This window comes from Convolutriloba macropyga, chromosome 13 (genome assembly GCF_964194025.1).
Source record: "Convolutriloba macropyga chromosome 13, txConMacr16.3, whole genome shotgun sequence".
NCBI lineage: Eukaryota > Metazoa > Xenacoelomorpha > Acoela > Convolutidae > Convolutriloba > Convolutriloba macropyga.
The window spans coordinates 41568460-41591126 of NC_134480.1; the positions used below are offsets into that span (position 1 = coordinate 41568460).

At 30.4% G+C, this 22667-nt stretch overlaps 2 protein-coding genes across 6 annotated transcripts in view; one reads left to right on the plus strand and one right to left on the minus strand.

The window, feature by feature from the left end:
* Window positions 1-22667, minus strand: part of LOC142352233 (sec1 family domain-containing protein 1-like) — a 354741-nt gene that overhangs the window by 324506 nt on the left and 7568 nt on the right. The gene's annotated exons all lie outside the window — the stretch shown is intronic.
* The window catches only part of LOC142352240 (uncharacterized), a 52088-nt gene that overhangs the window by 21090 nt on the left and 8331 nt on the right, over window positions 1-22667 (plus strand). Inside the window, exon 1 of one of the 5 annotated variants that reach the window (XM_075404704.1) lies at window positions 9083-9797. The exons of 3 other annotated variants lie outside the window; for them this stretch is intronic. In XM_075404704.1, the coding sequence (XP_075260819.1) occupies window positions 9773-9797 (25 nt within the window). In that variant the 5' untranslated portion in view covers window positions 9083-9772. Of the gene's footprint in view, window positions 1-9082; window positions 9798-16803; window positions 16970-22667 lie in introns of those variants that run through there. One more of the 5 variants, XM_075404707.1, reaches the window with a different exon arrangement.

Sequence of the window (22667 nt, forward strand, 5' to 3'; positions counted from 1 at the left end):
TATTGTTCAAAAAAATTCATTCGCAACCATTCAAACTGTTAGCTCTAACATGAAATTTTTAAAAAAGGCATAACAACGAAGAGAAAAACAAAACCAGTCAAAAACAAAAAAAATTTATTAAATTTTGCGAGAGAATTGTGTATCAGCCCAGAAATAGCAAAAACTATTCAACAAAAACAACATATTCATTTGTGCACTCGTTAGCGTTGGGATTTTTTGAGCTGCGTGTTTTTTCAATTGGACCTGCCAATAATGTGATAATTCGACAAGGAGACGAAAAGAACCTATAAATGTTCAATTACGCTCAAAAAATTTTTTTTTGAAAAATCGTACTATCATAACCTTTAGTTGACCTCAAATCCGTAACAGACATTAATTGATGACTTACAGAAAATGTGTTTCGGTCTGTCTCAGATGGGACTACATGTTTAGAAAAATAGGAAAAATGGTGGCAAAGTTCAAAAATTCATCGACAATTACTAAAACCAACAAATTTAAAGTCCTAAGAGACATTAGATAACCATCAAAAACCTTGTTTAAGTTCACTTACACCTCCCAAAAAGGTTCAACTGGATATTTGATTTGGGAGGTTAAGTCATTTTACCACAAAAATATTAACAAATAAAAGCAAAACATAACATGTCCATAACATTTAACGAAAACAAGTGTTCAGAACCACAAAACCATCAAATTAACACTGAAATTGTTATGTATGTACCTTAATTCTCATTTTTTGTAAATAGTACTTTTCATCAGAGTCCTGATTTGTAATACTTCTTGAGTAATCAACACACAAAATTAATTAATTGAAGAAATATTTTTTAAAAAACTGCCGCAACCCAATATTATCTAGAATTTTTTTTACTCTAAGGATCCAAGGTGAGATCAAAGAAGCCCTGATATTACTGCGCTTCTTAAAATACACTTTATGGTTCGACTGGTTGCGAAACAGATCACTTTAAACAAAATTTTTCGGTATATCGAGAATAAGTAGAGATTTTTGTATAATTATTGAACTCAAAATCGCAAAAATCTGGCAAAACTATAATTTCCAGAAGACTCTTGAAAAAAATTAAGTTTAGCATAATTACTACCCAAAAACTCGGATCGAACATTTCAGCAACCAACTTCCATCTTTAAAGATAAAACCAATAACACTACCGTTAATCATTTGAACATACTTTAACAAAATTGGGGAAAATTGGGACAAAAATTACGGAATTTTTCTTTAAATGCATTGTAATTCGGCCGAATTTTCACAAAACCCAAAATCTTGATGACGCTCTGTAAAAAAACTAAATTTAAACAATATTTTTCTAATTCCATATACTACGCTGGTCGGGCTTTCCAATGATTTCAATCACAACTCTGATTGTATCGATCAGCCAAAATTGACTGAACAAAAAATGCATTTGAGTATATAGTTCCTCATCCCAATAATGTGGGTCTGAACGATCAATATTTAGAGGATATTTTTCATTTTTTCCTCAAAAACATTGAGGCTCTAATTTCTTTATTTAAATGTTTTGGATAGAATTTCTCAACTTTTGAACCATTAAATCTGGGTGACTTGTTTTTACTTCATTTAGATAACTATTTTATTGTTTTTGAGGAAATAAACAAAACTCTTGTCGAGCATTTTGTCATATCGAGGTTTAAAGAATTCTGCTAGTGGCAATTTTTTTATCGAAATTTACAAAATTTAACTTCTAATTTTCACTGATTTTGAGCTATATTGGAAATTGAATAAAAAATATTACCATATGCTTTCAAATCTAAAAATATAGAGCATTTATGTAGCTCTATGTCTAAAACTCCCTATCTAAAAATAATTTTAACCATTCGGTAATACTTTAACAATTTTCTCTCTTTATTTCGTCACATTTTTGTTCAGCCATTTTAAGAAATTAGTTACCGATTGCACTAGAGAGCTGCTGGTGCATTTTTTTAGGAATTGTGCACCTGAGCAAAGTAAAATTCCACTGTGAGACTGTTGATTTCTATTACAGTTTTGCGTCCCTGTACAGTTTTTGCAAAACTTACCGAAAAGTAGAAAGCAACAATTGAGTCTCTTTTTCATTCCAGTTGTTATGGGGACTGCATAACAGTCAAACAACATTCAGAATTTTTAGTTTGGAAAAATAGTGATCAAAGTGGAAAAATAGTTTTCAAAATTCATTCAAATATTCGATGCGTTAATATAAGAGGTTGACAATCTTTTCCATTTGAAATTTAAGGAAAAAATCTTTTTCTAATGAAAAAGTAAAATAGAAAGAGTCATAAATTAGAGCTAATTTGAAAAAGTTCAGATCGTTTTTTGTTTGTTTTTGCTGCTTGACAGAAATTGTTTTCTGCGTTTTTAGCTTTTCGTCATTCCAATTCATTTTATCTGGGAACTAGAAATACCAGCTAACATCTCCAACTGGCGGTTACCATGTGTTTTTCCTGTTTGATAGAACCAAAGTTATTTTGGACAAAAATCATCTAATATTAAAAAAACTTATAAGTTAATCTGCATAAAGTATTAAAACCAAATTTCGATTCATTACTAATTATTATTCAAATTGTCTATTTTTAAAGATTGAGTTATTCATCGTTAAGAGCCTCCGCTGCTCACAAGTTTTTAATGATGTTATTTTTAGAACCCTATAATTTGATTGCTGATTAGAATAAACTTTCAACATCAATTTGTTTCAAATGTCGTCTTCTCTAAGGAAACAATTGACGTACTTTTTTTAATAAAAAAAATTGACTATTGTCAATGTTAATAAAATTCCCCGTATTGTTATTCTTTGGGTTTTGTGCTGTTGAAGCAATTTTCTTCATGACTTCAATTTTGACTCCTTGTTATTAAACATTGACTTCTGTTTTAAAACGTTGACTACTATTTTTGAACATTGAACTTTAACAGTAGCTTAGATTCTTATATGTAGTCTTTGATAGCTGCGGTTAATATTCAAGGTCAAAGGATATTTCTGAGAAGTTTCCGTCCTATAGCTATTCCTCATGCGTTTTCAAATAACAGACACCCCCACCAACCTTCCCCCTTCACCAACTTTGACCACAAAAAAACCGCCCAAAAAAACATTATCTAGCTAACCCCTTGTACCTTACCCCCTTCATTAACCCCCCTTAACCATAGACCCTATCCTCCACAACTTCCTCTCATCGCTAATTAATAAGGCATAATAGACTGCGTTTTTGAAAAGTTTCTAGAATTTTATAGGACATAATTTTTTGGTGTGTTTTTTGTCTCCAAAATTTCCTATTTAGATAAGGTTAGGTTAGAGATTATATTTCACAACATTTCGAGTTATTGCCTTCAATCTAATGGTCTTGTTTTTTCTCCATATTATCAATAAAAAATATTACCATATGCATTCAAATCTAAAAATATAGAGCATTTCTTGTAGCTCTATGTCTAAAACTCTCTATCTAAATATAATTTTAACCATTCGGTAATACTTTAACAATATTCTCTCTTTATTTCGTCACATTTTTGTTCAGCCATTTTAAGAAATCAGTTACCGATTACACCAGAGAGCTGCTGGCAGATAACGGTGCATGTTTTTAGGACTTGTGCACCTGAGCAAAGTAAAATTCCACTGTGAGACTGTTGATTTCTATCACAGTTTTGCGTCCCTGTACAGTTTTTGCAAAACTTACCGAAAAGCAGAAAGCAACAATTGAGTCTCTTTTTCATTCCAGTTGTTATGGGGACTGCATAACAGTTAAACAACATTCAGAATTTCCAGTTTTGAAAAATAGTGGTCAAAGTGGAAAAATAGTCTTCAAAAGTCATTCAAATGTTCGATGCGTTAATAAAAGAGGCTGACAATCTTTTCCATTTGAAATATAAGGAAAAAATCTTTTTCTAATGAAAAAAATTAAAACGGAAAAAGAGTAATAAATTAGAGGTAATTTGAAAAAATTTTGATCGTTATTTGTTTGTTTTTGCTGCATGACAGAAATTGTTTTCTGCGTTTTTAGCTTTTCGTCATTCCAATTCATTTTACCTGGGAACTAGAAATACCAGCTAACATCACCAACTGGTGGTTGCCATGTGTTTTTTCTGTTTGACGGAACCAAAGTGATTTTGTATAAAAATCATCTAATGTTAAAAAATCTATAAGTTAATCTGCATAATGTATTAAAACCAAATTTCAATTCATTACTAATTATTATTCAAATTTTCTATTGTTAAAGATTGAGTTATTCATCGTTAAGAGCCTCTGCTGCTCACAAATTTTTAATGATGTTATTTTTAGATCGTTTTGATTATTATTAACGACCATAATTTGATTGCTGATTAAAATAAGTTTTCAACATCAATTTGTTTCAAATTTCATCGTCTCTAAGGAACACAATTGACTTACTTTTTTTAAAAAAAAATTGACTATTGTCAATGTTAATAAAATTCCCCGTATTGTTATTCTTTGGGTTTTGTGCTGTTGAAGCAATTTTCTTCAGGACGTCAATTTTGACTCCTTGTTATTAAACATTGACTTCTGTTTTAAAACGTTGACTTCTATATTTGAACATTGAACTTTAACAGTAGCTTAGATTCTTATATGTAGTCTTTGATAGCTAAGGTTAATAATCAAGGTCAAAGGATATTTCTGGGAAGTTTCCTTCCTATAAAGATTCCTCATGCGTTTTCAAATAACAGACATCCCCACCAACCTACCCCCTTCATCAACTTTAACCACAAAAAAACGGCCCAAAAAAATTTTATCTAGCTAACCCCTTTGTACCGTACCCCCTTCATTAACCCCCATTAACCAAAGACCCTATCCTCCACAACTTCCCCGCATCGCTAATTAATAAGGCATAAAAAAACTGCGTCTTTGAAAGTTTCCAATATTTCATAGGACATAATTTTTTGGTGTCTCTTTTTGTCTCCAAAATTTCCTATTTAGATAAGGTTAGGTTAGAGATTATATTTCACAACTTTTCGAGTTATTTCTTTCATTCTAATGGTCTTGTTTTTTCTCCATACTATCAATAATCTCTTCCCTGACAAACAGAATTCTAAAATGAGAAAAATATTTGATTCACAACGTTTAGATTTTATTATTAAGTGTAACATAAGATGTGTTTTAACTTTATGTTAAGAAGCAAATAATCGATTCCTTCTTTTTATTTATATTTCGATCCAATTTTCAACCAATTCCCATTTTTTCGATAAAATTATCTGGTCTGATTTCATATTTCACTTTGATATTCATTGATAGTGACATATTTATTTTTCTTAAAATTTATGGACCGTTGATAGTGACATATTCATTTTTCTTAAAATTCATGGACCGTTGTGGAAAAATTTTGAACAACACCAAGCGCCATTTTGGAACAGTTAGATTAGACCTCATTTGTTAGAAATTTTTGCGGTGGTTTTTTGTTGTCTGCTCTATAGTGATATTTTTTTCGAGAAGAAAACCAGAATGTCGGATTCTTTAATTTTTAATCCAAATAAACAGATAATTATTGAGGTATCAACAGTAATTGTTTCTACGTGCCTTTATCCATTTCATAGTTCTCTAAATAACGAAAAACAAAACAGTAAGAACGATGATGTAAATTTTACGTTTGAGTTCAGTACCTCCATTTATGGAAATTTAGAAGCACGCTCATTTTTATTTTGGATACCAAATCCTGGAAAATTCTTATTTTGAATGTTAATTGTTTACCATTTATATAATGATTTAGAGAGTTAAAATGGCATGAACTGATAGGCGAAACAAAGAGGCTCGGTAATCTGCGGTCGCACATAAGGTTCCGATCCCGGTCATCCACAATTTAGACATAATTGTCTACCAAATGAGGAACAGAAAGAAAACCCGAAAAATTCAAGTATTTTTCAAAAAAACTGGTGTATGAACGAAACGATAGCCTCCAAAGTAAATAACTCAGTGGAGTAAAAAGGGATGCCTTAGATTCATGACATATGCCAATATTAAGAAAGTGAGTCAAGACGAACAACAAAATCAAACAACAACAACAACAAACATTAATTACCTCAAAAAATTTTATGTCCGTATTAAAAAACAAAACTTAATAACAAAGACAAAATAGCGTCAGATAAAACTGAAACTAAACCAAAAGAACTTGTAATTCACCAGAAAAGATTTGAGATCAGTCCATAATATGGCTTGGTAACAATTAGACAATAAAGAACAAAAACAGTAATTTTGAAAAATTCGCTTATTTTTTTTAAACAATTAATTTCAAAGTAATGAAAATTGTTAGAAATCAATTAAAATATCCCACAGTTTTACGAGTGTTTCTAAAAATGGGAATAATGAACTCTCAGTGTTCGATTTTTATGCGGTCACAAAAAAAACAACAAAAAGAGAAAAAAAGAAAAAATCAGTTAAATTTTGCCAGAAAACGCTTTCAAAGCCGTAAAGCCATACTTTTTTCCTCAAAATGTGTTCGATTGCCTCTTCTTCGGACACCAATAATGTATTATTCAAACTTTCATCAATGAAACCATGTAACAATTAGACAAAAGGAAAAAAGGCAAAATTAATTTATACTTTTTTTCGAAAAAAAATTATTTCCAAAGACAAGAAAGACGTTATTTACAAATTGAAATAGTTAATTAGGTTCCTTTATTCTTCCAAATAAAACCCTTAATGATATGAAGATCTGCAATTATCCAGAATATCTTACGTCTACAAATAGAACGTACAATATGACAAAAATCAAAAATTAATTTACTTTTGTGAAGAAGCCGTAACAAAGCCAGCAAAGTCATAACGAATTCTTTATAAACATTAGACTTCGCGACAAGAAACCCGTTCACATCTTATCTTACCTTGACAACAATTTTGTCATATTTGGCCTTTAATTAACGAAACTAGGTAACAAACAGACAATAAAAGGAACAAAATTGCGAAATTAAATTTTTTTTTTTGGAAAATGATTGTTTTGAATGTCATGAAGGCCATTAGCTATCTAGTAATATCGGAACGTCGGCCCATCTATTTGTCCATGAAAAACCAATGAAACTTGTTCGTTGTAAAGGAAATTTCATACGACTTAAAAGACAAAGTAAAAACGAGAGTTAGAGACGAAATAAAAACATTCAATTAAATTCTTCGAAAAAGTATTGTCCAAGCCGTTAAAACCAGAGTCTATATCCTTAAAGATTATATTATTATGGATTGTGTTTTATTCTGAACGCCAATAAGGTGATATATGAACTGTCATTAACGTGATAATGTGACAAAACTAGAAAACGAAATAAGCAAATACATGAAAACAAAAAAAATGTGAAATCTAGTGGTATCAAAGCTAGAAAACCATAACTTAAGGTGACAACAAACCACAATGAAGATTGAATTGGACTTCATTAAAAAGAAAAATTTTTCTTTCATTGCTGACACTAAGCTAAAAGTTGATCAAATTAAGAGAAAAACGGAGGCAAAGTTCAATGAGCTATTATTTTTTAAAAAATCAAATATTTTTAAAAGTCAAAATGACCATAAGATTTCAAGTAATAAACTAGATACAATAATTTGGAGCTAATTAGGAAGCGAATTGGACCTATCACTAGTGAGCTTTGATTTGAAATGTTATGTTATTAAATTAATATATAAAAAGATCATTTTTTGTTTACGAAAAAGACCCACTGATTACAATCCGAATTATTTTTGGATTATAACGTTCCAAGATTGGTCCAAAACTAGCTCTACTATTGCCTTTCTTCCCTTAAGAACCTTTTTCTATGTTATAGATATAGTTGTTTTGTTAGTTAAAACATCGAAAATAAATGCTGCGTTTTTGATAATCAACGAGTAAAGTTAGCAAAAAACGGAAAAGTTTTTAATTACGGAGCACTCGCAACGAAACTAAAAAAGAAATAGCCCACTTTTGAGTCTACAAACATTGTGTTAGTGTTGTTTGGGCGTGTACTTTCTGAAAATTTAATCAAAGTGAACTAAAGAAACTTATTTCGTGCTGTTTTTGATTAAAAAAGTCTGAATTTTAAAATATTTAGCCAAAATTTTTGATAAAAAATTAAACAAAAATAGCTGCCAATATTTTTTTGATTAATAGCTGACAATACTTTATCGAAAAAATATCAATTTTTACCAAGATTGGCAAAATTTTTCTCAAAAAATGCGGAAAGCATGAATAAAATCAACAGAATTTACTCTATTTTCTCCAAAGTTTAAACCTCGATAACTCGCAGTAAAAAGCGAAAATCAGAAAAATCTTTTTAATTCTATATTCTACGCTAAGCTTTCTAATGATACCAGTCTCAACTCTCTACGATTAATATATTGATCAGCTAACATTGTCTGAACAAAAAAATCTTTGAGTATATAGTTCCTCCCCCCTCAAGAGGGGTCGGAACAATAATAGGGGCTAAATGGCAGGGGGAGAAACTACCAAGGATAAAAAACTGAATTTCCAAAATCCCATTAGAAAATCGTAATATGGAAAAGTGTAGTTTAATTTTACAACGCAGTGTACTATATTATAACAGAAATGCTTATTATTGTACAAAAGTAAAGTAATGTTTATCATTAAAACCATTTCATTCCTTTTGCGAATCGAATGTCCTTCCAAGAAATCTCACCGTATATAACATTTATTTGGTCCCTTAAAACTCATTCAAAAAATTTTGTGGCAATTTTTCAAACTCTTTTTTGATTCCCGTGTTGAGGAATCTCGTCGTTTACTTATAAGAAATTGTAACTTTTTCGTCATTATCTTTAGACAAAAACGATCAAAGCGCTTACGATTTTTTTTTACAAAAGATCGTACTTTTTTCGTCGTTATCCTCACCACGGGTTTGCAGAAATTTAGGTTCGGTGGTACATCATCTTTTATTTCAATTCTTGCCAATCTGAGAACACGTGAAGGAAACCTCAACCTCGATTGATTTGAACTTTAAGCTCCTCTAAGTTCATCATATATATTGACTGACGCTGTTATCAAGTACTGTCTTAAAATGTTTATCCAATCAAGTACCGCAATTAAGGCGTGTCTAAATACGTCATTCATTCCTTATTCATATCCCCCTGTCAATTCCCACTCAAATCAGTCAAATCTGGTTTTGGGCTAACTAGTTATTAATAACTTTACTGCCTTAATTGCCATCGCTTTTTCCTTTTACGAATTTTCTCATCAATAATATAAATTTTTCGGCGCCCGTCTGATTTTTCGACGCTTATGGGAAAAAGTGGGATTGCAATTTAACCATTAGTGATCAAGACAGCCCAGAATTTAATTGTTTTTGTTTACAAAATAGCGCGAGAGAAATTGTGATTTTAAAACGAAAAGACAGAGCCTTTGAAGTGATGATTTCGCTTATGATGAAAGATCAGTTCTTTTGTCTCTAAACTGATTGAAACTTTAATTAGACCCTCTCTAACTTACTACCTGTGCTAGAGGCGCTTTGCTCATTCATATATAAAATCGATCACACGCTGGTTATAAACCAAGTTATGATTATTATGGTTTTTAAATCTCAATAAAGTGAAAAGTAGAAATATCTGCCTTCACCACCGTTTTCTGCTCCCGAAATCAAAGAAAACTGACAACGGGCAAACAAATAAACTTATGAATTAGTAAAATCAAAACAATAGACCCCCCATCGAGCCATTTTTAACGCTGCCTTTATTTTTAAAGCCGCCTTTTTAGTCTTTAGAATTTTATCCGTAATTTAACCCGACCATAGCCTGCTGAATTTGAGTGAAGTTATCAAAAGAATAGAGCACGCTGCGTCATCACAACACATTCATTATCGGTTGTGTTTAATATGTACCAATACACCATATATCAAAGTAAGTATGATCATTTATTCTCCATAACTCTACTAATTCTCTCTAAACATAATATTTTGGGACAGTTTCTGAAACATTTCCAAACAATTCAAATTATACTATTTGGTTAGGAAATCTAAAAAACTTCAAGCATGTTCCCAAAGGTTTCTCGACTCTTCAGATTGGAGTCTAATTTTATCCCAAATTTTACATAAATGATAGCAACAACAATTAATGTTATCAAAAATCAAAGTTTTGTGTTGTGTTGCCCAACTTTGATGAAACATACTTAAAAAGTTGAATTGTGCAAAAATTTATTCACAAAAATGGACGGTGAATACAGGAGTCAGAACTTTGAATTACATTTTTACTCATGTTCTACTATTTAATATATATATATATATATATATATATATATATATATATATATATATATACATATATATATATATATATATATATATATATATATATATATACATGTATATATATATATATATATATATATATATATATAAATATATATATATATATATATATACATGTATATATATATATATATATATATATATATATATATATGTGTGTGTGTGTGTGTGTGTGTGTGTGTGTGTGTCTGTGTGTGTCTGTGTGTGTGCATATATATAATGTTTTGAAGCCCTAAAACCTAAACAGTCTTGAAATGGGCGTTCGCAGTTAGCTTTCAATTCCTCCTATCCACAAACTTCTGAAACTTAAAGTACAATAACGTCTAAAAACTAAAATTGGAGATCAATTAATATCAACAAAAACTTCTCTAATTTTTTGAGAAACCAACTAAAACAATTTATCCTCACCAATTTGAAATTATTTTAGAGCTAATTCCTTTCGGAGACATTCAGTATCGAATTTTGACGAGGTGTGACTCAACTTCATTTGTAAAAGAAGCAAAAAAAAATTGACATACAGGCTAAATTTTAAAAAAATGTGCTCAGACCTCAGTCTCGTTTAAGTGTACTCTTGTTTTCAAAACCTTCAAGATATTTTTGTGATACTCTGAACTCATATCCGACTCATTGTTATCTGAAAATGATCGAAAACTAACCTACAAAAAAACGAAAATTTAGGAAACCTAAAAACAATGCTTTTAAAACAATAACCATTTTTCGACCCTCTCGCATATCAAAAATTTCGAAACACTTGTAATAATCGAAACACATTAGCATTTGATACTGTTTTAAGTATAATTTTGAACAAAAACTTTGATTGGCATGTTTTTTCTAATATTTCTTTTTGGCAAAACTGGCCCCAACAATTGCGCATAAATATTCAATATAAAGAAACTTAATTTTGCTTCACAACTGTTTACTGCAACAATGCTAAATTGTAGACGTAAACTGCATTTTTAATGGCAAAAAGATATTACAGAATATTGGAACTCTGCTTGTCAGTTTGGGTGCAGTAGTATTGTCTGCAAAAAAGATAAGGAAACAGTAATTTCTCTTGGAAAATGTGCGCTTGAGAAAATTTGTTTGCAAATAATGACAAAATTTTGCTAATAACAAAATCAGAAGAATAAAATTAAAAACAAAGTTCGATGAAAACATGTGATAGCGTGCTACGATCAATAAACTCTAGAAAATCTAAAGGTTGTGATAAACCTTTAGATAAAAATGCATTGATCAAAAGCTTGGTGTTAGGACTTTTCATTTTTGGAATCAGGATATGCTTCAGAGACTCAACAATAATAATCGAAACAGATAGTGACACCATATAAAAACGGACCAATTCCACCACCCGTTTTGATTCAACTGACCTTAGAGAACAAGACCTCTCAAAAACTAGTAATTACCCATCTCAGGTCACCCTTTAAGGAAGGTGTAATTGCTCTTCAACGACTAATTGGAGCTCAAATCTATTGCAGCGTACTTCAGTCAAGGTGCGACATTCGACGTTATGATATGCCACTATAACCAATAATTAATATAAATTTAAAATTTATTACCAATTTCGTCACAATTTTCATTCGATATTCAGGAGTGAATTGCCATCACTTGAGACTAGATGCTGGCACTTAAGAACTAGAAAAAAATTTAGTTTGTGTAAAACAAAGAAATCAAGAACATGAAAGTCACTCAAAAAGTCAAAACGTTCAAGCAAACATTTTGCATCAAAAAGACAACGTTAATGATTGCTTCAAATTTTGGTTGGTGCAATTAATTACCGTTTAGCGAAAACAGCAGTTGAAGTTGTTAATTTTGGGTCACCTTAGTCAAATCACTTTTATGGTTTTCTTTCAAAGAACTAAAACAATCTGTTGAAAATACGTCCAAAAAGGCGTTTACTTAATGCACTCGTTGAGGATTAAAATCCTCAACAACAGAAAAACAGATCTGCGATCTTCGTCTTTTAATATAATCACTGTTTTAAAGTCTTTCTGCAAACCAAGCAGGGCTAAAATTTTACAATTTTCTGGTGTCATTTTATTTGATTTAAATATTTCGACCAAAAATAAAAATAGTTCTAGGAAATTTAAGTAATTTTACCCCATTTTCTCCTTTTTCCCTATTTAAAAAATTTGTATTTGACACTCATCAAACGTTTTTGTTTCGTAGCCGTTGAACTAACTTGAAATTTCAACCAACCGTAGCGTTTAATTGCGGAGCTTAAAAAACATCAATCAAAACAAGAATAATTTTCAAACTAGTAAAAATAATTATTGAGATCGTAATTTGAGTATTTAAGTCAGCCAGACGAAACAAATTTCACATTACGAATCTAAAAGCTTGTAAAAACAGACAATCTTGCAGCTTTTTTCTCGTGTCTTCCAAATTTTTAAGTAAATTTCTCTACAATATGGATTTGCAGTTAAAGGTGAAATAAAAATGAAAATATAGTTAAAATGACAGTTTTTTCAGCTTTTCTTCAAATTATACCCCTTAGTGATTTCAACAGAAAACAGGTATCTACAGAAAAAATTAAAAATAAAATAGCAAATACAAATTTTGTTTTTTCGAAACTATATTGCAATTGAAATAATTAATAATTTCTAAATGAAAAAATCACTTTTAAAATTTTTCAACAAGAGCTCAGATAATTTCTCTTATTCGTATTGAAAACAGATCTTTACGCGTAAACAAACAAAAAGGTGCAAAATTGCTATATAATTGGTATGGTATAGTATCTTTAGCACAGAGGGCGTGTACAAAAACAGATGACATTTGAGTAACTCATCAAAATTTTTTTATTTGTTGTATCTGAGTTATATGTCTTATAGTTAAACTGGTAAAACTAACCAAAGACCATTAAAAAACATTGGCCTGATTTAATCTCTTAAATAACCTGAGCACTGCTAATGCTAAAGTTTCTAAAATCTTTGAAAAATTGAAGCTGTCATTTGAAAAAACTTATCCAATTTATTATTTTTAGTCTCCTTTTGAATATAAGGGAAAACGGCATCAATAACCTAAAAAAGTAGACTTATACGTTTCAAGATGTTGTCTGGATTTAGCTACTGCCTTGTGTTTAAACAAAAAATATTCAGAAAAAAATTAAAAACCTTTTGTGAAAGTTGTTATCACTTTCGTTAATTTTATTGTAAATAATTATCCTAATTTTCTCCAATTGCAACACGGCAAAATCACTAAATTTGTATACAAATATTCGTTTTCAGTTCTTTGGCTGAAAATGAAGTTGGGAAGCTTTGACTACAATAGAAACAGCCTTTCTTTTGCAAAGATATGTCATTTTACGTTTTGAAATAAATCTCCAATATTATTCCGCGTATAATTTTTCATGAATTTTGGAAGCAAAAATATTGTTTGGTGAAATTTTCAGATATTTTTTTGTCTTTGTTTCCTATTTTAAATCAAAAATCACTGTTTTAGTAGAACCAACACCAGAGAAAATTTTTCGATTTTTGCTTCCTGGTTTATTCTTAATTCACAGCTCCGATTGTAGTCAAGATAGCTTTGTACATTAACAGGAAAAATTCTTCTGTAAAAAAACTTCAATTGAAAACGTTTCTTCGATGCCATTTTATGAAGTTTATTGAAATAATGTTAAATTTATTATTTGTTTTTCTTATTTGAACTATAGGTCACATACCGAGTATAAACAAAGCGTTTATAACAATTGAAATGTACGTTTGACAAGATGCTTCTGCTCTGCAGTTGAATTTTGTATGTTTGGCAACAGAAAAGTATTTTTTTTGCAAAAATCAAGGTATTATCTTTGTTTTACTAATAAAATCAAAAATCACGTATCTAAGTTTAAAACCAGACTTTTGATTTATTGTCTCTCCGTTAAATTTGTTTAGAAAAAGAAAATAAAAATGTAAAAATTGTTCATGTTAATCAAATGGTGTTTCCTCGTTGTCAGTTATTCCTAATCGGAACACAACTGGACTAAAATTAAGTTTTGGCGACAAGCATTGTTTTTGAGCATCAGTTTAATTAATATAGCCAAAAGTTAATCAATTTTCTATAACTTCAAGCATCAAAAGTTTCAATGTTAGTTTCTTTTGCTGCTGCTAAAAACTGTTTTAACAGTAAACGTAAAAACCTTTTGGCGGGATTTGATTTATAACTCCTTGTGCATTTGAAAAGTAAACTTTTCAAATTTTTTTAGAATCATTTTGTTGTTTTTCTGCATGTATAATATACGGGAGAAAAATTGAAACCAAAACCCTCTTACTCGAGGCGAACCCTTCCTATTTTTTTAATAATTTGGAATTTATTTTTAAAAGTTTGCAGCATGTTTCGTTTTCTCCGAACTCGGCCGAACCATCTCTGAAAAATTTTCACTCTTTCAAGTGATAAAGAGCTCTATTTGATTGCAAAAACAGTTGCTGTGCAATTTTTTTGGAAGTTTTATGATTTTTTCAAAAGCTTTCATCAACTTCTAGTTTATTGTGAACGGTGATAACTAATTTTTTGAGTTCCTTTAATTTACATATTTGGCTATCACAAAGACGTGATGATAAAGTACTTTTTACAGAACAATTTTAATCCATGTTGATACCGAAAATTGATTGCCTTAGACAATTAGGGACTCTAATTTTATAAATTAAAAAAACGGGGCCAAAACCAAATACGTTTTTACAAAAATTTTGTAGTTGAGGTGGCCCATCCAGCCATTTTTTCCAACCCATCGGGTGATAGCTTAACTCTTTAGCAGTTTTTTTGTGTAATGAAGTTCTTTCATGAGGTAAGTTTGTCCTCCCTGAAATCTGAACCCGATTCAGGAAATGATATTTCACTGAAATCTGAAATCATTCATCATTTATTCTGTTTGTAAACGGCAAAAATGAAAAATGGTCTTGCTTTAATTGTTTTTCTTCCAAATTTGTTTCAACACTTGTCATTGAAATATCATTTTGTTTGCCTTTAGTTGTCACGTTTGTACAAAACTGCTTGTGAGTATCTGTTTTCATCGTGTCTATTTCTTCACTTCGTTTTTCCCGTCTTTCATCTTTTTTCATAATTTCGAAAGTATGGAAAGCATTCAGCGTTGTGGCATACTTAATAAGCAACAAGAGAAGAATGTTATTTGCATCTCCTGACATTTAAATTTTACATTTTCTAATAAGAGGTTTTAGCAATTGGAGAGTAATAGATCAATTATTTTTTCTATTTGAATATCTGCAGTTTCTGATGTCCTTTACTGATATCTGAGTTCACCTGAATGTTCAATCTCAATTGATTTTTCAATCTTAATTTGATTCTTCCAAAACATTTGTGTACCATGAAGTTTAGTGTATAATGAAAAAAGAACTCACCCATAGTTTTTTCAGTTGTTTCTTTGATTGTGAGGTGGAGACTCCTGCTTAGTTGTTCAGCGCCCGCGGTAGAGAATTGCAGATGTAACTTCTCCACTTAACTAAAAAGTAGGTTTTCCCCGGTCGACTGAAAATTTTTATTCTAAAACTTTCCTCTTATGGATCCTTACAATGTATAAGAGGGTAGGCTCCTTTTTTAGTAAAAGTTTTTTTTGACAAGCCTTATCTATAGCACTGCAAGTTTTATAAAAATCTGTTCAACGAAATTTGTTTCGATCGAGTTTTTTGAGCTGAAATAAGATGAGAAAATGTTGAGAGAAATTTACAACTGAAACAACTTTTAAATCCTCACGTGGAGAACTTTTATTTGAGGAGTAAAAATTCTAAAAGGAGCAATCAATTTTTAATTTGAAAATCTTCTTATAAAAAATTTATTATTTGTCCCGTAGTTTTTCCTTGATGGTACTGAAGTCGCCTCTTGGCCAAATTTTTCTGCTGTGAAATTGCTTACTCCGCCAATTTGCGTATACAGTTATAAGTAAGACTTGATTAAACAAAAAAGTTTATTGAATAATTGTGGAACTGGCGTTTAACTCAAAATCATTGTACGCTTGGGGTCAACACAATCACACTAGTTTAATCAGTATTCAACGTTATTATGGAGTCAAAAGTAATACAAAATTGGTAACTAGTTTACTGCTAGCAATGTACTTATTACTTCAAAAAGATATAAATTTACAAATGTAGATTTGGATCTGTATAAATGAACAAGAAATCTTTCTTGTAGTATAACCATTTTGCATGTTATCTTGGAAAATTTGAGGAAAAAACGGTTAAAAGTTTTTAAAGTTTACATCGAAGAAACTTATCAATTGGTTATAGGAAATTTTATTTGAGACTCAATTAAGAACAATTATTTCCATTACTTCGGGTTAAAGTTTTGGCTAAGAATGTAATTTTCCTTTTTTTCCATTTTTTATTATTATTTTTTAATAGTTTACGTCAGTCGTTCAGATAACATTAGGGAAATGTTTGTCTATCTTTGGGCATTTTTTTTGTAGAAATCCTCAGCCTACACCCACATATGAACTCTCGGGGCCAATGACTAATTGACTCCACACCCGGTGCCATTGAAGAAGTTTTTCACCTACTAAAAGGCACTTATGCGGTCTAATTAGAAGCTAATTGACTAACAATCACTATACGAACTAAAACGAACATTATACTGGAATACAATAAAGATATTCACTTTTATCTAGTCATTATCAGTTGAACCTTTTTGAAATCTTCAGCTTTGAAGCTCAATATCAGTCAAATCGTCGACGTCATCCGTTAAGTTTATTCCCACTTATTAATTGGTTTAGAAATCTAAAATTAGCTTGCAAGTGACAGTTAGAAAAAGTGAAAGCTTTCGCTTTTGTTTCAAAGATGAAAGGTAAGACTTTAATATTATGGATACTTTTTTGTCAATTTGATATCAAACTAGCAAAAAATGGAAAAAAACTGAGATTGTTTGATTTTCGAGCAACACAGTAAAAAATTTCTCGCTATCGCTGCACAAAACATACAAAAAACTTCTCTGCGTTGCAATGAGGGCTTTTTCCTTTTTACTGGTCTCGTCCATACTATTACACGCACTTTCATTTGGAAACAGCGATTGTCTATTTTTTGGTAATCACTTTATTGCCGTTAAATGTAAATAAAATGTGCTGCCCAATATTAGTTCAACGATACCACCTCAATTATATTTTTTTTGCTCGCTGAAGACTTCAATTTTATAACTGCATTTTTTTTCATCAAAAATTTAAGACGGTTATCTTGCAAGATATTACAAGACAAGCGTCGTCTAGCACTAATCTTCAAACGCTATTTGCAGCCTTCCAATATCTTGCAAGTTAAACGTTATCTGCACGATTCTTGCACAATCTTACAACATGACCGTTAGAGATCTTCTATGGTTGTCACTTTGACAAATTTTTAGTGCTGTTTTGATTTGAAGTTTTACTCAAAGCACAATGACTCAAATTGCTTGTTCATATATAAATATAAATTTCTTAGACACTGGCTTCAAGTTGACTGGAGCTGTGTTGTCAAAATTCCTTTTTTTTGTTTTAAAAATTCTCCAATTAACTACTTGAGGATGACACTGATCAGATTACGCCGCGAAGGAAATGAAAATAAAGCATCTGTTCTATTAAAAAAATAACCGACAAATTCATCAATATTTTGCAAACTTCCTCACAATGATTGTAAAGTCAAAAATTGCCAGTCCAAATTTTGTGATAGAAATATGACCTACAAATTAACCTAAGCTAATCTGCGCCCCGATAGAGGTGTCATAAAATTACAAGGCAACTGAACAAAGATTTTTTCAGATCGATTACTAGAAGTTCACAGAACCATCAAGGAAAAATGACATAGGTGGAAATAGATCTTAGTGTTGATACTTTTACTTACGCAGTGATAAAACATAAAAGTGTGAAAGTGAAAACCAAAAGACCTGAGCACCTTTCCGGTGATACGATGATAATTTTTTCTCCGGCATTTCAAAGTAAAGACGAAAAGAACTAAAAGTTGACTGTACCAATTAAAACATTTTTTTGTCAATTCTCAAAGCTTCGTCTTGGAGTGTCAGCACTTCCAACATACGCATTGATTCATCAGTTTCCCAAAAAGGGATGCAAATTTTGAAATTATGTAGAGATGTTCGGTAACTGATTAGTGATTGCCACGCACCTTTTGATACAAGCGATTGGTGATTACATTTACTGTCATAACAGGTTTTTTAACCCTCATATTGAAAATTTTCCAAACATGAAAGCTTGAAAGAGATCGTGATACTTTTTTGTCATCTGTTTTTTTACTACAATATTTGGAGTTCTAAATTTAAAAGCACATAGTAACAACGACATGTTTCATTCAGACAGAACTCTAATAACACAAATTTATTTTTTAAAATTACAAACCAGATGGTATTTTCTATAATGAGGTTGGGTAAAAGTAGACAAAAAGACGAAATAATGAGGCGAAACTCAAAATTAAATCAACATTTTTTAAACAAAGTAACTCCAAACGTCTTAAAAACCAGCAGTTTTTTTTAAAAAATGTAATAATTTTATTGGAATGTCATTAAGAAACCCATAGGAGCTCTCTTTGGATAAACTAGCCATAGAAACGGACTAAAGATGCAGAATAAATAAAAAAAGTTTGCGAAAACACAAATTATTGAGGTATTATTAAGGTAAATAAAATGGTTATCTAATATCGGAATGTTATGCATCTTATTCAAAATGTTTATTATACTAGTTCAGTTAAAATTATACTAAAAGGTTAAACAACTTCACCTGAGCCTCATTTAAAAGTAATTGGGATACATTATTCCGCAAATTCACTAAAAGAAGACGAAAAGAAACACAAATATTGATCACTCACAAAACCTTTATGAAAACGAATATTGTGCAAAGAACAGAGCCAGAGTACAACATAATATCAGTAAACACGTTGTTGATTGAATTACAAGGAAGCGGATTGGACCTCTCAACGATGAGAATAAGATACAAGTTGACAAAAAGAACATCAAAAACTGAACTGCTGATAAAAACTAAACTTAATTATCAAATTTTTTAAGTTCTTTAGCTGTACACTAACTGCATTGATTCAGTCCTCCATTTAAATGTTTATGAGAGCTCTCAGCAATCAGAAAAATTTTTAACACTACATAAAGAATAAAAAACAGGCGGAAACAGCAAAACAAAAAAAATGAGAGAGAAAAATATCGAAGCCATTAAAAAGTGAACTATTCAGTAAAAACTTTTTAGCTTCATTTATGTTTTAACAGCAGTAGGACCTTTTTTGTAACAGAAATGACCTAAAAACAACAAATGTGAACACATATACCAAAATCAAGAATTTTTTGAGAAAAACCGTCTTTTCAAAGCTACTAAAATCAATAGTTTTTAACGGAAATCAAGAAATACGCTATTTTCTGCTTCCATAGAACAGCAATGATATTTGTCATTCCTAATTTATCAAAAAGGCATCACAATAAGTTTTATGCATATGAAATTGACAACAAATATAGGCAAAAACAAAAAAATTCATTAGAAATATGCGAAAGGAAAGTCATTAAAATTGTGTGGAAGCCATTAAAACAATTTTTCTCTGAATTTTTAGCTTAGATCAATTGAACTTTTTTTCCAACTCAATAAGAACTGTCAATATTGGGAAATTATGATAAGATTTCAAAAGAATCCAAAAGTTTTAAAAAATCAAAGAAAATCAAAAAGCTTCATTTAATTATGAAAAACCGTAGCAACGAAGTCAAAAAACCAATAGAAGGTAAAACCGCTAACCAGTTAAATTTGATTGGAGTAGAAAAAAAGTGACCTCGAATTATTAAGACTGACTTACAAGTACACCGAAAAAGAAGTTTAAGGTCGGTTCATGTAAAAAAAATCTTCTTCTTGAAGTCTTACCAACCACTAGCTGTCCACTCAAAGCAGTTGATAGGTTTATTTGATGCTAATCGGGCACCTATTTCTGTTTTAGTCAACCAGATTGCCGTAAAACAACAAAAAACTTAAAATCTCATACAGAAAATTAAATATCGTAAAGAAAATCAAATCTCATAAAAGAATTAAGAATTTTTTGTCTAGGTTACGAAAATAAATTTTCGTAACCTTGATGTGGAAAGTGACTATCTCTAAAGGAATTAAAGTAAAAACAAAAATATAAAAAAGTTTTTAAAAAACAGCTCTCTAATAGAATTCGTTTTTTTTAATTATTAAATTTCCCTATGAGAACATAACTAGCCTTTTTGTCGCCCTTCATCTATTAGGAACTCAGAATTGTTTGATTTTGAAGCATAAATTGTAATTTTGATTTAATATTTTAATAGAAAGATCTAAATTTGAACAAAAATTTCCCTAAAAGTGAACAAAATTATACCAAATGTCACGTGTTCACACAAAATTTCTTACCTCGGTAACTCCTCGATAAAAAACGGAATCCAAAAAATCTTTTTAATTTCGAATTATACGTTGGACGAGCTTTTTAATGATGCCACTCACATTTCTCTACGATGAATATATCGGTCAGCCCAAATTTACTGAACAAAAGAACCCATTTGAGTATATAGTTCCTCCCCCCTTTAATAATTAAGACTTTTAACGTTTTGTCCGGGCGAGAAATATGGCAAACCATGCAAGAGCACTATTAAACAAATTTATATTTTAAATACTTCTTTAATCTTCTATATGTCAACTTAAAACCAGGTAACAAAACTCTTAAACCCGAAAATGTCGCCAATTGCAAAAGTTATGTTTATTGAGGTGATGAGGGCTTCAGTATCATTTTTCCTGCCACACAGGAGCTCGTATAATTTCTTTCTGAAACAATTTAGGCTATAGTTATTGCAATGGGTGGCTCATATCTTGTAAACTATAGGTTATACAAATGACTACTGTTGCCAAACTAATAAATAGTTTGTACACAAAAATATAGGAAAAGATATTTTGTCATTTTTGGGATATGGAGTTTTACTGTCCTTCCAAAAAAGGTCTTGGTAGTACTCTTAATGTACCAAAGTGTCAAATACCAGTTATTTTTGAACTTTTTATTATGAGGGCTTTAAATAATTGGTTGTGAAGGGTTTTTATTTTGGTTTACCATGTGAACAAAAGCAGAAACTGAATCCGTTAATTAAAAAGGTTGTCTGGACCACCACATCGTGGCAATGGATATATTAACCAAATAATGCTTAAATGGAATAAAAAACCATTAACTTTCACATACAAAAATCTAAGTGCCTGCAGGTTTGATCCAACCATTCATTGGTTCTTATAAGTTTGCGATTATTAAAAAATGAGGGTTACCCCATTTTTAACTTCAGGTCAATATATAACGAAACAATCGCCCAGACAATAAAGCGGGTAGCCAATTTTGGTAACAGAAAATGGTCCCTAAAAACGAAAGAACACCTCTTAAGAGCATCAGTTGCGTAAACTTTCTAACTTTCATAACAATTGAAAAAAAATTGGTGAAGTTATTTTAAGTAAGCACAGATGATGATTGCCTTTCACCAATCAGGATGTATTGTTTACATTAGGAAAAGGGGTTTATGAGGAGATCATGAACGAATATTGACGAAAAAATTTTTGTCGAATTTAAAATGCAGTTGCGATTTAAAATGTCAATTTTAAAATTTTTTTCTAAATTTTAAATATAGTTATCTCATTATTCTTCTAATATTTCACTTATCATTGTTCCCAGTGCTTAGGTTGGTATTGAGTCTCTACAAATGTATGTTTCGTAATTCATTTATAAATGTATGAAGCTTCAAATGTAAAAAAACTTATTGTTTTCCTGTTCATATATTCAAATATTTCGAGGAGATTTTTCAGAAGACAGATTAAGATAAAAGACTAAGATGAAAAAACCTCGAACTTCAGAAATATAAACTTGAGTTGACTTCATAAGCCAAAAGTTATAAAAATGCAACTTCCATTTATGTCGTCTAAGAAAAGTTGCAATCAGGGAACTTTCAAAAATTGAAAGTTCTAATTTTCGAAGTTCCTCAAGGAATCCTAGAAAATCCTAAAAGAAATTTTAGCTTTAAAAAATATGTTTCGAAACTCTAAAACCTTATCTTAAAATTTCGTTTATGATAAAGTTGTACGCTTAATGATCTCGTAAAAACTTCGCCATTTATGGCGTTGAATCCATAAGAGCAAAGTTCTATTACAAAAACTTTTAGTCGGCCATGGCTATTATAGAAGAACGTATGATATAAAGTAACGGTAAAAAAGATGAGGTATGTTGCAACAGATGTGATTTTCTTGTTAAAGTTAAGGTTTTGTTCGTTCCACTATAAGAAGACTTAAGTTCACAGATAACAAAAAACCGCAGTGGTAAGATTGCGTTGAATTTTCAGATACACACAAAAGTTTGAAATATTTAGATTCGAAGAGTTTCGATTGTCATGAGCAATACTTTTTTTTCAATCAAAAAAGAACCATTTACACTATTTGACTTAATAATTTTTAAAAAATTTTTTTTTATTTTTCCTCAAATGCAGTTACGATTTAAAATGTCATTTTTGAATTTTTTTATAAATTTCAAACATAGGTATCTCA